The sequence below is a fragment of the Argopecten irradians genome, chromosome 11, assembly GCF_041381155.1.
Source record: "Argopecten irradians isolate NY chromosome 11, Ai_NY, whole genome shotgun sequence".
In the NCBI taxonomy this organism is placed as follows: Eukaryota; Metazoa; Mollusca; class Bivalvia; order Pectinida; family Pectinidae; genus Argopecten; species Argopecten irradians.
In genome coordinates this window covers 38,165,865-38,183,499 of record NC_091144.1, presented here as the reverse complement: position 1 = coordinate 38,183,499, position 17,635 = coordinate 38,165,865, and the positions used below count along the sequence as shown (strand labels likewise).

The following is a 17,635-nucleotide window of genomic DNA, read 5'->3' as shown; positions in this document are numbered from 1 at the left end:
GCGCGTGTTGAGGGCCGTAACCGAGAAACCCCGCGACAAACGACATCTCCCGGCGTTTCAACAATTCTCCCCTGAGATGGTCCAGAGACGAACAGCGTTGACTCCACAGCTAAGGGAAGTCAGACGTAGGGGTGAAAACGCGAGACTGGTCTACGATACGCTAAATTTATAACAGTTTAATGTATAGATTTTATATGTAAATTAAAAAGATGGTGGTCGAGATAAGATCGTAGTTGTTGATAAGAGATAGTTGTAATGGAGAGAATGTGGTTGAGGTGAAACGGTAGATGAGACGAGATGGTGGTAAAAGTGAGATAGCGGTTGAGACGAGATGAGGGTAGAAGTGAGATGGCTGTTGAGACGAGATGGTGGTAGAAGTGAGATGGCGGTAGAAGTGAGATAGTGGTAGAGACGAGATGGTGGTAGAAGTGATATGGCGGTAGAAGTGAGATAGCGGTTGAGAAGAGATGGTGGAGTGATATGGCGGCTGAGACGAGATGACTAAAATAAGATGGTGAGATGTATACGTAGTTCATGCATATACGATATGTTAGTTGGGATAAGAGGAGAGAGATAAGTAGAGAGCATGCTGGGATGTATACATAAGAATTATATTGAAAATAAATGTGTAAAATCCAAGAGTCAAAACGGAAAATATAATACTTTCTTTCTATACGTCTGAGACTATATGAATGAGATTAGTTACAGGTGTAATGAGCCAATATCCGAGCACAGAAAAGGATCTCTGCTTCTGTAGCCCACGACTCTACTCTTCCATCTGTGTGCTTGTGATGTTTAATAACATCCCCTTAGATAAAATTCCCAAACACACTTCTACTATTGAGATTCATATGTTCACATACACCTGACCTCACTTCAGCATGCTTATCTTCATCATCAAAGAGTGATCTACCAGACATCTATAAAAGCAGTTCCCGTCTCCATCCACACTGATCTCCTTAAGTCTCATATAGGCAACTTTGATTTAAATTTTCTTAACTTCTCATCTTTAATACGTTTGATTTTGATACTCTCTTCCTGCTCCCACTCATCCGTCTTACGAATACCATATGTATCCATGCAACATTCAAACTGACGAATTTGTTGAGTTAGTGATGTAATTTTCCTCTTACACCAATCTCTAGATAAATCCATTAGCTTTAAAGAAGCATCCATCTTGATATTGTCACACCTACCTAAAACTTCAACATCCCTTTCCAATCCGGAGCTCCACTTTACATAAAATCCTTTAGGTATAATCAAATTTGTCACACATAAGATATTATAAGAGATTTTACATTTTGAATTTAAAATATTATTGAAAATTTCATCCGGTAACAAAGGTTTTGTAAATGATATTAATTTTATTACGCTTGATATGTAAGAAAATTTTCGTCGCAAATTTAATTTATGATTTTTTTAACATGTTTGACCGTCGGGTAGGATATCACTATTCTTCATATCTCCATATGAAAAGAGTCTTAGAATCTCGTGCAACTATATCCATTAGTAATTTACCAATGTAAAATTTATGACTTTTTATGTTTTCCTTTAGATGACGCCATGGGTTATCATAATGGTAACGACTTTTCCACCATTGATAGAGATCATGACCTTTTTGTGGATGAAACTGTGCCGAGAAGTTTTCTGGATGTTGGTGGTACAAAGACTGTATAGTTGCAACCTGACTTGTATAAGATGGACAATGGATATGTAGAGATTATTCAGCTATGATGTGGTATCAATTTCCTTCAATATCAAGAATCAGGCCTTTGAAAAAATCCAAGCTGATGATTCGATAGTTCTAGTCTAGGATTATGTGCAAATACAAACATCAAAATATACATTACCAAATAGGCAGCTATTTCCAACGTAGGGATAATATTTGTTGCAATTGTGATTGCTTTAATTCAGAAAAATTCATCTGCTGCGAAATGGTGTGAAATGGTCATATATATCCTTATTACGTTGACTGGAAACAAACATGATAAACAATTATTGCGTTTAAAAGGAATATAATTTCGTTCGTTATTTCGTAAGCCATATTGTGAAAACACGAAAGTACCCAGCTTCACAGTACATGTATTACTGATTTTAGTATTGTTACAACAAAACGATAATACATTTTCATCACATAATCCGCCTGATATCCAGTGATTTCGCCCGTGTAATATTTTGGCTTATGTCACTGGTGTAATATAACCTGTAGCGATTTTCATTGGATGGAAATTCATTATGACGTCAGACAGAAACAATAAAATGACGTCAGGAAACATGGCGTGACGTCAGGATTAACGAGGACGGCGGGGGGAAAAATGGCGGCCTCCGCTGGATTTTCGGATTACATTTTGACGTGAAATTCTTTGTAATGTAGGTTTTTGTAGTTATGTGATAAAAAGTATCTTAAATTTGTGTTCATTTCATATTGGATTTTATGAAACTCGTCTCGAAGTTTGAATATTTGTTTGCCAAGGCTGCTAAAATAAAACCTTTTTAGACACGTTTCATAAAATAGCATATGAACTGATCACTCTCATTAGATCCTTCACTTATGCATGTACAATACTCCTTTAAATATATACAATATTCGATTTTTTCTGGGATCATTGTAATATCAGAGGTCAAAGGTCACAGGGTGAAAAATCACATTTTCATTGTTTAAGTCCTCATTTTATTAAATATAAGATTAGAAATGATATTCTAACCAGTTTTTGAGTTTGTGAAGTTCAGTTCAGAAAACTGATGAAAAATGGAATAAGTATGTCACAGTGACCTAGTTTAGCATTTGTTCTATTTTAGCATTAAAAACTTTTTGCTGAAAATTTAAGATTCTTCAATGATTTGGGTGTAACGTAATCAGAGACCTTGTTGTAACGTAATCAGAGGTCTTGTTGAAACGTAATCAGAGGCTTTGTTGTAACGTAATCAGAGACCTTGTTGTAACGTAATCAGAGACCTTGTTGTAACGTAATCAGAGACCTTGTTGTAACGTAATCAGAGACCTTGTTGTAACGTAATCAGAGACCTTGTTGTAACGTAATCAGAGGCCTTGTTGTAACGTAATCAGAGACCTTGTTGTAACGTAATCAGAGGTCTTGTTGAAACGTAATCAGAGGCTTGTGTTGTAACGTAATCAGAGACCTTGTTGTAACGTAATCAGAGGCCTTGTTGTAACGTAATCAGAGACCTTGTTGTAACGTAATCAGAGGCCTTGTTGTAACGTAATCAGAGACCTTGTTGTAACGTAATCAGAGACCTTGTTGTAACGTAATCAGAGACCTTGTTTAACGTAATCAGAGGTCTTGTTGTAACGTAATCAGAGCCTTGTTGTTGTAATCAGAGACCTTGTTGTAACGTAATCAGAGGCCTTGTTGTAACGTAATCAGAGGCCTTCAGTTTGTGTAACGTAATCAGAGGCCTTGTTGTAACGTAATCAGAGGCCTTGTTGTAACGTAATCAGAGACTTGTTGTAACGTAATCAGAGACCTTGTTGTAACGTAATCAGAGGCTTGTTGTACGTAATCAGAGGCCTTGTTGTACGTAATCAGAGGCTTTGTTGTAACGTAATCAGAGGCCTTGTTGTAACGTAATCAGAGGCCTTGTTGTAACGTAATCAGAGACCTTGTTGTAACGTAATCAGAGGCCTTGTTGTAACGTAATCAGAGACCTTGTTGTAACGTATTCAGAGACCTTGTTGTAACGTAATCAGAGACCTTGTTGTAACGTAATTAGAGGCCTTGTTGTAACGTAATCAGAGGCCTTGTTGTAACGTTATCAGAGACCTTGTTGTAACGTAATCAGAGGCCTTGTTGTAATGTCATCAGAGACCTTGTTGTAACGTAATCAGAGACCTTGTTGTAACGTAATCAGAGACCTTGTTGTAACGTAATCAGAGACCTTGTTGTAACGTAATCAGAGACCTTGTTGTAACGTAATCAGAGGCCTTGTTGTAACGTAATCAGAGACCTTGTTGTAACGTAATCAGAGGTCCTTGTTGAAACGTAATCAGAGGCTTTGTTGTAACGTAATCAGAGACCTTGTTGTAACGTAATCAGAGGCCTTGTTGTAACGTAATCATAGACCTTGTTGTAACGTAATCAGAGGCCTTGTTGTAACGTAATCAGAGACCTTGTTGTAACGTAATCAGAGACCTTATTGTAACGTAATCAGAGACCTTGTTATAACGTAATCAGAGGTCTTGTTGTAACGTAATCAGAGGCCTTGTTGTAACGTAATCAGAGACCTTGTTGTAACGTAATCAGAGGCCTTGTTGTAACGTAATCAGAGACCTTGTTGTAACGTAATCAGAGACCTTATTGTAACGTAATCAGAGGCTAACGTAATCAGAGTCTTGTTGTAGTATCAAGCCTTGTTGTAACGTAATCAACCTTAGAGCAGAGCCTTGTTGTAACGTAATCAGAGGCCTTGTTGTAACGTAATCAGAGGCCTTGTTGTAACGTAATCAGAGGCCTTGTTGTAACGTAATCAGAGGCCTTGTTGTAACGTAATCAGAGGCCTTGTTGTAACGTAATCAGAGGCCTTGTTGTAACGTAATCAGAGGCCTTGTTGTAACGTAATCAGAGGCCTTGTTGTAACGTAATCAGAGCCTTGTTGTAACGTAATCAGAGGCCTTGTTGTAACGTAATCAGAGACCTTGTTGTAACGTAATCAGAGGCCTTGTTGTAACGTAATCAGAGACCTTGTTGTAACGTAATCAGAGGCCTTGTTGTAACGTAATCAGAGGCCTTGTTGTAACGTAATCAGAGACCTTGTTGTAACGTAATCAGAGACCTTGTTGTAACGTAATCAGAGGTCTTGTTGTAACGTAATCAGAGACCTTGTTGTAACGTAATCAGAGACCTTGTTGTAACGTAATCAGAGACCTTGTTGTAACGTAATCAGAGGTCTTGTTGTAACGTAATCAGAGGCCTTGTTGTAACGTAATCAGAGACCTTGTTGTAACGTAATCAGAGACCTTGTTGTAACGTAATCAGAGACCTTGTTGTAACGTAATCAGAGACCTTGTTGTAACGTAATCAGAGACCTTGTTGTAACGTAATCAGAGGCCTTGTTGTAACGTAATCAGAGACCTTGTTGTAACGTAATCAGAGACCTTGTTGTAACGTAATCAGAGACCTTGTTGTAACGTAATCAGAGGCCTTGTTGTAACGTAATCAGAGGCCTTGTTGTAACGTAATCAGAGCCCTTGTTGTAACGTAATCAGAGACCTTGTTGTAACGTAATCAGAGACCTTGTTGTAACGTAATCAGAGGCTTTGTTGTAACGTAATCAGAGACCTTGTTGTACGTAATCAGAGACCTTGTTGTAACGTAATCAGAGGTCTTGTTGTAACGTAATCAGAGGCCTTGTTGTAACGTAATCAGAGGCCTTGTTGTAACGTAATCAGAGACCTTGTTGTAACGTAATCAGAGACCTTGTTGTAACGTAATCAGAGGCCTTGTTGTAACGTAATCAGAGACCTTGTTGTAACGTAATCAGAGACCTTGTTGTAACGTAATCAGAGACCTTGTTGTAACGTAATCAGAGACCTTGTTGTAACGTAATCAGAGGCCTTGTTGTAACGTAATCAGAGACCTTGTTGTAACGTAATCAGAGACCTTGTTGTAACGTAATCAGAGACCTTGTTGTAACGTAATCAGAGACCTTGTTGTAACGTAATCAGAGACCTTGTTGTAACGTAATCAGAGGCCTTGTTGTAACGTAATCAGAGGCCTTGTTGTAATGTCATCAGAGACCTTGTTGTAACGTAATCAGAGGCCTTGTTGTAATGTCATCAGAGACCTTGTTGTAACGTAATCAGAGACCTTGTTGTAACGTAATCAGAGACCTTGTTGTAATGTCATCAGAGACCTTGTTGTAACGTAATCAGAGACCTTGTTGTAACGTAATCAGAGGCCTTGTTGTAACGTAATCAGAGGCCTTGTTGTAATGTCATCAGAGACCTTGTTGTAACGTAATCAGAGACCTTGTTGTAATGTTATCAGAGGCTTTGGCTAGCAAAATGGAAAATGTGGAATTTTAGTCAATTTTGGCCATATTTTGTATAAACCATAGAGTACATCCTTGAATAAACTTCATATTTCTCCTAAAGTCCTAAAGATGTATCTGAGGTACCTACATACTCTGAATAAATGTGAAGTTTGTTCAAGTTTGCACTCTATTATTTCAAGTCTAAAATTCAATTAATATGCATATTTTGAAGCTGCAAAATTAGAAAACTTTTATTACTATTAAATCAAGGATGTACTAATATTTCAAATGCAACAATTTTATTTCTTAATGTTTAGTTTGAAAAATCAATAGATTTGCGGGCTAAAAAGGGCCCAAACCATACATAATACTTTTCTTGATTTGCCAAAAATCGATGATAGGAATAGATCTATATTTTTTTCTTGAATAATGTGGCCATTATATATATTATACCAACATTTTTAGATAAGTGACCAAAATTTTAATCCTACTTTTAAAATAACATATACCTAATCATTAGTAATTAACAAGAGGCCCAAGAGGCCTTGACGGTCAACTGAGTACTGATTTACCTTGGTAAATTGCATTTATAATGTCAGTCAGCTGGACCATCATGAACATTTAATATCTAATTGCTATCCAATGAAATGGCTTGTTGACTAAATAAAGTTTACCATCTCCCCAGGGGAGAGACATCCAGGGACCCCAGATTGAATAGGTCATTTGAGCTTCGTCTCAGGTGACCTAAAAACTAATGAGCGAGTCAAGCGATTTTTATCCTGATATATCAGAGTTACTTCCCTTTGTTTGACTCTGCTGACGCAGTGAAACAAAGGGGAGTAACTCCGACAGATAAGAATAGCTGATTGAATTTGATAATTAAATACATTATCATAATATCTGGGTTAAATAAACTAAACCTAGCTACAAGACACTTGTATATTATCTCTGATACTTCAACCATTATTTTTTCTTCTAATTTTTTTATTTTTAACCATTTTCTACCAATCATGGTTTAGAAAGGGAATTTCAATTATACAAGACCTGTTAAAAAGTGTTTCTCCATGTTCATTCCTTACATATGATGAAGTTTGTAATATATATGGTGCAATAAGTAATTATCTTCAGTATCATGGACTGATATATCCAGCATTAAAAAGTATCTGAAGAATGTAAATTTACCAAAACTTATTCCTTTTAGTCTTGAAATTGTATTGAAAAACATTTGTGGAGTCCAAGATTTTTATAGAGCACTTGTCAAAAATAATACTGTAATAACTGGTCAAGCTAAATGGGGAACCACTTTTGACTATGACCAAGAAACGTGGAAAGATATTTACAATATACCCTTCTTCTCTACCAATGATAGTAAACTTCAGTGGCTTCAGTTCCGAATTTCCCACTATATACTTACAACTAACACTTATCTTTGTAAAATTGGTCTCTTATAATCCACACTTTTTGTTAAGTGCTTTAAAAAGGGAGACAATCACTCATTTATTTTGGGAATGCTCTGAAGTTTAGAACTTTTTAGCTAATTTTGAAAGTCTTTTAGATATTCTGCAATAAATAAAGAAGCTTTTTGAAAAGAACTTAATCATAACGGCAAAATCAAAGAATAGATAATGAAATTGTTCTTTTTATCAAACACTGTATTTACAAAACAAGATGTTTTCATGGTTTGTATTAAAGAATATTAATATGTCCAAAGAGATATAGCTTTTGGAAAAGGAGAAAAAACTTTTTCAAAAATTACTAAAAATTGGAAAAAATGGTTAAAGCTAGTAGAACTTGCAAATCCCTGACAGTTGCACATATCCTTTATTAAAATATATAGAACATATATCTATATGTTGTCTTACATACATGTGGCATGCTTGCATTTGATTGGAATGTTGAACAGTTATTTTTAATTCAATGTCAATATTAGAAATAAAATGTCTATCTAACTTCTTGACTCCATTTTTTTCCTTTTTTCTTTTTCTTTCTTTTTTTTACTCTTGTTTTCATTGGTTTATTTAATATTTTTCATATAAGAATATATAATGCTTATTCTTCATAATCTCTAGTTCACCCCATCATTCCTTCTTTCCTTCCCAACGTCTTTGTTCTTTATTTTATTTATTTTTTCTCTCCCTCTCTATAAAAAACCTCAAAACAATGTACTTATACTGATGAATGAAAGAATGTCAGAGTGAAAGATGTGCATAGAAGATAACTATATTCAGATTTCATGATTATGTGATTAATATAAAATTGATATATTTTTTTGAGAAAAAAAATCAATATCAAAAAACAAAAAATTTATATTAAAATGATATAAAACAATTATACATTTTAAATTTCATTCAGTTTTTTGTGTATCAACTATTTGTCATATATGATATTAAATTGAATTAAAGACAAAGTTTATTATCACATAAGAGTTATGTGTATCTGCTTTCATGCTATTTCTTGAAGAAACTAGATAATGTGATAACAGGTAATCTTAATTAAAATCAATGCTTTAAGAACCCAGCTGGGTGCACATGCTTAAAAATGCAGAAAGGTAATCCTAATCATTGGGATTTAGATCTAGACCTTTCAAAAAATTATTGTAAAATGTCACAAATTAAATCAATTAAAAAAAATATAATAAAAGAAAAGAAAAAAGTTAAGTTTATATATACCGTATTCGCCGTAATTGGCTCCCTTAAGCTTCCCCCATCAGCATCCATCCCTTTTTCTGGATAAGAGTTGAAGTTGTATAAACACCCCCATCCATTGGATTTAAAAATGTTTTACAACATGTGATGCCTCTAACATCAGCACTGTATCCCATATCACATGAACTTGCGTGTCTTTACAGGTGAATCATACATAATAATGCATCTCAAAGGATAAAAAGCATATGCATGTTTACTGTAACAGATTAATGTACCATGAATACAGAAAGATTTAAAATATGATTGACAACTTACATTTTGGTTCATTAATAAACGCCCCCCCCCCCCTTTAAATTTGTTACAATTACTTAAGAGACCTATTCTCAGACAGATCTTCTACTCAAGTATATGATTTTACATTGACTTGAGTAAAAAATCTGTATGAGAAAGTTTTATGGTGCCTGGCCCTGGGCGCTAATTACGACGAATATGTATGGTAGTCAATCTGCGTTAATATAGCTAGGGCCTGGAAAAGGGGCCCAGGGATGGGCCTCACTTATAGAATTTAAGAAATGGGGGTGTTAAATTGGGTCAAATACAGTAAAATGATTATATACATAATATATATTCATAATATGAAACCTGAGATTTAAACAACTTGTTATTTTATTCTAATGTTCCTGTTCAGCAGTTGGTGAATGTTCTATCTGTTGAGTAAATTGTATGTGATCGTCATCATGTTGTAGCACGCCCATCTTCCCTAATTTTTCCCGCTGGTGTTTGATGGTACGTCGTTGGCGATCGACATCCTGTTGTAGAGTATTCAAACAAGCCTTCTGTTGTTTTATCTTCTCTATCAACATGTCCTTTGTCATATCTTTGTGCTTGTATTTGCTGTTTACAAGGTTTTTTTGCATATGTTTAGCCTTCTCTTCCAACCTATTCTTCCTATCCCGCAAGCTTCTTCGATATGAAGAGCAATTTGGACATCTGCGTCCTTCAGCTAACAATACACAGTTCACAGACCTTATCGTAGACTTGTAGGATAAATCTCTAAGCTGCGCGTTAAAGTCACCTTCTCTATATGCGTAGACTTCGCCTACGCTACTACCTTCAAATCCACTTCCGATTGGTAATAGTATCTGAAATTCCTCGTCTGGATTTCCAATACACACAGCATACTCTTGAAGCATTGCTAACAAACTTAAAATCTTGTCGCAGGAGTCAAATTGCGCTGGGAGATCTCTCCACAGATTATGACTAGATGGGAGTTCTTTTCGGTGAACCAGAACTCTTGCCTGAAATGTTCTGTCAATGGTCACAGATAACTTGACACTTATTTTTCGATCTTTTTTGTAAAATTCTACAATTTCAATGTCATCTTCAACCGAGATACACACGTAAGGTTTCATTATCTTCCTCTTTATTTCTTCGGCAATGATATCAAATAAACTTAAGGATTCATTCTTAATCTCATTATGATTGTAATTAGCAGTCGGCAATGATCCATCATTACTCGTCGACACTGATTCGTCAAATTCTTCAGGAATTATTTCCATTTTAATTTGATCCGACATGTCATAAGTGCTCTCTACATAAGAATGATCGTGATTGATCAAGTATCCATTCGCAAACTCGAGACGTACAGGATAAACATAATCCACACCTGCATTATCCAACGGATTAAAATCCGGAGTTTCTGTCTCAGTACTGCTGTCTTCGTACATGTGATCTTCCAAAATTCTTTTCTCGGTTGAAGCATTCAACTGTCTTTGAAGGCTCTTTTCACGCCTCCTCCTATCGTAGTGCTTTGGTCTATTGCCATCAATCCTTGAATATTTCTTCTTTCTCGGCATTCTGAAAAAAAAAACCCAGATAAACCAAATAATGTAATGCTTCATATTTCATTTTTGTTAATAAATTCAATTTTGTTTTCATACTAGCTGGCTTTCTGATTGGCCGAGTCTTTATTTCAAACCACTATGGGTAAAAAAAATCTGAGAATGGCGCAAAAACATCATTGTGATGTCATCATATTGAAATATTGATGTTGCATATTGATTTGGAAATATAATCCCTTGGAAAATCAATGGAATTCTATGTGTAAACATATTTTAATTCATCAAGTAGTCTAGAAAATTAATTATAAGCATTAATGTCACTATTTAATTTCATCAGGTTACAAATTTTGTTTGCAACTTTTGTAAGAATCTGCTAAGCGGATCAATACAGTTTCCAAACAAAATTTGTTTCATAACCCATGAAATTTTAAAATAGTGCTTCAATGGTAAATACAGCAAAACATCATATAAAAGAGATATAGTTCAAGGTCCTGACATGTAAGCCACCATGCATTCACTGACCCACCCCTGAAATTTTATAATGGACTGATCTTGTCTTTGATTAAGCAGAGTTTAAATTTGTCTTCAGGGGTGAATGAGTTAAATCAAAATGTTCTGAATCAGTCAATTGAAAGATGGATATATATATATAATTTTATAATAATATCTTATTTTCCCTAAGAAATCTATAGATTTCGGATTGACCCGGAAAATAACAACACTTGGTAGATCTAGAGACCATGTCAAGATCATTTCAGGCAAGCTTCAGCCAAATCAGACTGGTAGAACTTGAGAAGTTCAAAATGTGAAAAGTTTACAGACGGCGGATGCACAACTACGGATGAAACATGATAACTAAAGGTCATCCTGACCTTCAGGTCAGATGACCTAAAAATTAATAATTGTGATTAGCATGTTAGATATATATGAATCGTAATATTTGAAATATTCTATTTTTGTATATTACACAGTTATCTGCCCTTGTTGGCAGGTATTGATTATGACATCATGTGTTTGTGAACGTTATGTCATACTTTCTCATAAAATGATGTGGAATTCGCTCACAAAACAACGATGTCAGTTACTCACATTATATATTGGTACCTACCCCCAGGTAACTTTATACATGTAATATTTGAAGACAGACTAACGAAACAACAAGTTTCAAATTGGCCTGGATGAAAACACATGAGGAGTCTTTGAGTGGAAGGAAACCAGAGTGCCCAGAGAAAACCCACTGGCAGCTGGCCATGCATGGTGAGCCAACCTTTTCACGTCAGTGTCAGGGATCAAACCGCATCTATTCCTAGGCGAAGGGTAGAACGAATATATGTACCCGGCCCACTATACCTTCCGGCCGGGTAGGAAATGGTTCCCATATGTCGTAGTGGAGCACTGCCTCCAAAAAATCACTCAGGCACAATTTTCTATACTTTGTTGTAGGTTACCAATTATTTTAAACATATACATGCATTTATATATCATTTTTGTCCAAAAGAAACATAACGACCATTCTTAATATCTACTTTACCACTCATAGGACGTCAAATTTATAAGTTGTAGACTTGCCGTATAGTTTTCCTTCGAAAAGACCATCATATTCAAATGTGAAAAAATAATGTCTCGCTGTGAATTTGATATTTCATACAGTTCAGTTTTATTGACTACCGTAGTTAGCTGGTTCCAGCTAGTTGTGGCGCGTTTTGTTCATTTACTAAATAGTTGTCCGGTTGTGCCATATAAAAACTGGGGTAAAACTTGCATGGTACTGAATTCCAGTGAGTGTTCAGTCGGTTTTTAAACGAGTTCAGAGTAGGGGCTTCTACTACGAAGTTGGGAAGGGAGTTTCATGAATCTACCACTCGCCGACTAAATATACTTTGTGTGACTTTAGTCCTGCTCTGTTTCTTAAAGAGTTTTAAACTATTACCTCTAGTATTAGCTGAAGACATTGTAAATAGCTTATCTTTATCTAGTTTATCTATACCATTCAGAATTTTATAGACTTCGATCACATCGTTCCTTTTACGTCTATATTCTAAGGTGGGAAGTCCCAACTTTCTAAGTCTTGAATGGTATGGTAAATTTTCAATAGAGTGAACTCTTTTAGTGGCTCTACGTTGGACGTTTTCGAGAGCGATCTGATCTTTTTTTAGCAGTGGAGACCATACCTGGGTTGCATATTCTAAGTTAGGTCTAATTAGGCTTTTGTACAGGGTTAAGAACATAGTTATATCTATATAGACAAATGTCCTGAATATTAGACCCCAGTATGCGATTTCCTTTATTAACTGCTTGACTAACATGCTGACTAAATTTAAGTTTGTTGTCGAAAAGTACACCTAAATCTTTCTCACACTGTACCTTCTCTATTTGTTCACTTTGTGGGAAGGAATAATGCGTGTCTTGTTCTAGATTGCCTATATTGAGGTGTTTGCATTTTTTAGTGTTCAAGGCCATTTTCCAGTCTATAGTCCAAATGACTACACTGTCTATTTCTGCTTGAAGTTCTTGAGACTCGGTGGGGTTGTTATTGTTTATTAAAAAATTTTAGAGTCGTCAGCAAATAATTTTATGGTGCTATGTTGGACTACTTCGGGCAGGTCATTGATATATATCAGAAATAGAACAGGACCTAAGACACTACCTTGTGGTACACCACTGGTCACATCTACTAGTCCAGAAGTTTCACCATGAATAACAACTCGTTGCTGTAGATTGGATAAGAAGTCTTCTATCCACTTCAGTACTTTTCCAGTGATACCGTAACCCTTTAGTTTTTTAAGTAGATGTTTGTGAGGGACTTTATCAAAAGCTTTACTGAAGTCAATATAAATTGCGTCGACATTACTCCCTTTATCTATGGCTTCTGCCCAATGTTCAAGGACCTCCAATAGGTTGGTAGTACACGATTTACCAGATCTAAAGCCATGTTGATGTTCTGTGAAGAGATGGTTCTCGTCCATATGAATTACGAGTTTGTCCCTAATGATTCTTTGGAGAATTTTGCCTGGGATTGAAGTCAGACTTATTGGACGGTAGTTCTCCACTTTGTTGTGGTTCCCACTCTTGTATAAAGGAGTCACATTAGCAATTCGCCAGTCGTCTGGAATTTTCCCTTCGTCTAAAGATTTCCTGAATATGATTTCCAAGGGTTGTGATATTTCATTTGAAGTTTCAACAAGAAGTTTAGGATGAAAGACGTCAGGCCCTGGAGATTTATTAGGGTTTAATTTCTTTATAGTTTTTTCAATTAAACTCCTGTCGAATTCGATATCATGAAGTTCTGTTTGATATGGTCTCATTTGGAAGTGTGGTGGATCTTCACTTTCTGGTGGGTTAAAGACTGATCCAAAGTAGTTATTCAGCTCATTGGCGGTTTCATAGTGGTTAATGGTGTGTGTACCATCCGCTTTTACCACGTTGGTTATAGACATTCCTGTTCATGTTTTTTCTCCGACATATTTCCAAAAGAGCTTGCTGTTATCTTTGATGTCTTGCACTAGTTTCTTTTCAAAATGATAGTGTGAACGTCGAATCTGTCGTGTTGCAGTGTTCCTGGCTCTCTGATACACTTTAAAGTTACTTTCTGTTTTACAATGAAGGTATCGGACCCACTTCCGCCTTTTTTGTCGGATGGACTGCTTGGCTTCGTTGTCAAGATGGGGCTTCCAACGCTTCCTAACTGGGGATGTCTTGTTCACGGGTATTTTATCTTCAATTAGTTTAGTTATGGTTTCAACAAGAACATTCCATGCTTGGGTCGTTGACATGTCCTCAACTTGAATGATGTTTAGCCAGTTGACAGAGGTTAGTTCTTCGCGTATAGCGTCGTAATGCCCTTTGTGATAATTCCTCCTCTCCTGTTTAGTATGATTATCACTATGTGATACACTCAGTTTAAAAGACAATAAAATATGGTCACTCCTTCCGATACTTGGAAGATAGTTAACATCGTTGACAATCTGTTCATCGTTGCTAAAAACTAGATCCAGTATAGATGGATTTTGACCTTCCCTATATCTGGTAGGCTTATGGATATGTTGGTATAAAAAAGTGTCTCGAACACACTCCAAGAAACGAGTAGATATATGGTTTTCTGACGTACATGTTGTCCAGTCAGTCCAATTTATTTCAGGAAAGTTGAAATCTCAATTTCATACAGTTCAGTTTTATTGCCTAGTGGGTAAAAAGATATCAAAAAAGTAAGATAAAATGCATACAGACGTTTTAATAATGGTTTGCACAAGCATTTCTTTGCTCCATTAGCAGTAATAGGCACCAATTGTAGCTCTAAAGACGACACCGTTATCGGTCTATAAGTCTTTTGAGCTTATTACACTATTGCTGCTAGGCGAATGGCATTAAGCAGCTTAACCACTACAACTACAAACGATCAACGTTGACATATTTATTTCAAACATCAATTACTTAACTTGGCCTAATCAATCACAACTGTACATTGTACAATAAGCTTGCTAAAGTGTTTCAAAAGTACTACATTTGCAGTTGTGTATACACATTCTCAGCAAACAAAACAACAGTAATTTTGTTCCATGTTGAATAAAATATGAAACTCGAATGGAAATCGTAGGTTACCACTGATTTGTAAATCACAGAAATCGATAGTTCGGGTATGTAAACATACACATGCATGCCTACTGTATGCTAACCAATATTATACATGTCGAAATCAAAACAAAACGTTGATTTGTTCCTCTGACTGCAGAGACATGGCTAGCATTAGTAACATTGACATTGGGCCAGTTTTGTTTATAATAGGACTGCTGTGAAGCTTAACAAAACATTATTCTCCATAAATTAAACTTACGTTTTATTTTCCTCCTAATCTCTCAAATGTTTTGGTTAGAGGCAGTTAAATGCGCAGCCGCAAAACTTGATTCCGGAAATAGGTATTTAAGCATGTAACGTACACAGGATATTGCTATTGACGAAATGGAAGCGGTAGACGTGTACGACACGCTGGTAGGTTTTCCAAACCACATATCTAAGGACCTAATAGGGTAAATATTGGGTCTAAAATAAACTTATATCACGTATATGTTTATTTTAGACCCAACATTTTTCCGTATTAGCTATGGTGTAACGAATGTATCCCATCAATGGCCCTTTAATTAAATAACTGCAGATTTCTTTATAAATGGAAACTAAGTATTCCCGATTTCGTTTTGCTTTTGACAGTGGTCATCAGCGTTATAATTCCATCTTAAATTTGTTTCCATCTCTCTGAATGCCGTCGTCGCGAAGCGTTTCTTGACAGCCACCTTGTTGCTAATGTTTATAATAGGGGCGAAGAATGATAACTCCATCGTCCACACTTTATACGATTTCTACTAACATAATACGACATTATCTTGGATATCACGTAACATTATTTTAACCTATAGGAATACAAGATTCTTATTGTCATTCTGATTTTATCAAGATTTACTTCCCTTTGTGTCATTCATTCTGATCTATCAAGAGTTACTTCCCTTCGTTTTCATTCATTCTCTCTACCATAGTTTCTTCTCTTTGTTTCACTCTATCGGTTCTAATATTTTTTTAGTAAATAAGTCTACAAGTAGATCACAGCCCTTCGTTTGACACTTTCAATAAGGTCGGCTCTACTGGTCCGCCGATCTACCGACTGAGCTAAAGGGAAATTTCTCCAGCGCCAAGATAGCAGGTAATCGTATCACTATTTACAATTAAAACTTGCTACAGTATATCTATATATATTTCAAGGAAATGACTGTAAATATTAAAAGTAACCGAGAGATTCGAACTCTTGTTGGCCTGAAGTGCAAAACTCGGACAGTGGTACACTTTACCCTATATCATAAATAATACAGGACCAAGTATAGAGCCCTAGAGGACACTCGAATTAGTATACCTATGTACAATTCTGTACGTTCTGATGACTGATCATTTAAAACAATAAATTGACTTCTGTTTGTAAGATAGCCCAATTATTAAGAAAATTTTCTTTGATAATAATATTCTCTAATTTATATGCTTACCTTGCAGGGACGTAGTACATGTCTTTTTGAAAAAGAAATACACACTTCCTCTGGATTAGATTTGACGATTTGCTTATTCTCGAGCCACTTAATATCTTAACTTGCCGTAGTCATTTTTGGTACGTTGAAAAGCTTTAAAAGCTGCCTCTAGACCGAACTTCGTTAGTATGTCAAACCTTATCTCGAGGACGTATCGTAACTTTTTTACTTAAAAATATTCTTCAAATCTCTCGATTTGAAGAATATTTTTACTGCTTATGGTTATGATGTCATATCGTTGAATGATCAAAGAAACCAACCGATATGTCTATACGGTGCGCAAAATGTAAAAAACATCATTAAGATCAGCTATATCCACTGTTTTATAATCACATGTAGTTCTTCCATAGTACTATTGTTTATGTGCGTTGTACTTTATTTTTCAGTGTATTGTACAATAATGTAGATCGCAGAACGGAGAATTAACTCCATGTTTTACAACCACATGCCATTTATCAGCCAAATTCAAGTATGCAGTTTTGTTTGTTTGAGTTTTACGGCCCATCGACAACTGAGGTCTTTTACGGCCAAACTATAAGTCAGGCATTAATATCAGGATATAAACAATGACTATATCTAAAAGTTCAGGATAAGAAAATGCAAGTAAGAACTGAAACACAGATTGTAAAAGTTGATTTTATAAAAAATAATTTGCATGGGATAAAACAGGCAGAGATGTTTATAATGTGAGTTGATTTGCCTATTATTTGGTGCATGATATTTTGTTTAGTGATACAGTTAAACTTGTAGAATTTGACAATGTATTAAGTACTAGAGATTCTATATTTGAAGAATTAGATATGCATATAAGCGTAGATGAAGTGATGAGATAAAAACAAAATATATGAAAAGGGACAAAAGCTGTAGCGAAGATAATATTTTGAATGAGATTTTTTTATAGATTGTCAATTTTCAATTCCGTCTTTGCATATTACAGAGTTAGCTCCCTTACGGGTAGGTATCGATTATGACGTCATTATTTTGTGAGCGCAATTCACGTCGTTTTATCCGGAAAAGTATGACGTTACGCTCGCAAACAGATGACGTCGCAATCAATACCTACCCGCAAGGGCAGATAACTGTAATATGAAAATAC

The 17,635-nt window shown here is 35.6% G+C and overlaps 1 protein-coding gene across 1 annotated transcript; it reads right to left on the bottom strand.

The window, feature by feature from the left end:
* Positions 1 to 9,284: 9,284 nt before the first annotated feature.
* On the bottom strand, positions 9,285 to 15,378 carry LOC138335492 (uncharacterized). Its single transcript, XM_069284605.1, has 2 exons — positions 15,309 to 15,378; positions 9,285 to 10,493 (listed from the first exon to the last, which is right to left on the bottom strand). The coding sequence occupies exon 2, from the start codon at positions 10,490 to 10,492 to the stop codon at positions 9,308 to 9,310; it is 1,185 nt and encodes a 394-aa protein (XP_069140706.1). The 5' UTR covers position 10,493; positions 15,309 to 15,378; the 3' UTR covers positions 9,285 to 9,307.
* Positions 15,379 to 17,635: the final 2,257 nt, after the last annotated feature.

Bases quoted from the DNA above. Each gene is read 5' to 3' on its own strand.
- LOC138335492 (XM_069284605.1), bottom strand. From the start codon at position 10,492: ATGCCGAGAAAGAAGAAATATTCAAGGATTGATGGCAATAGACCAAAG.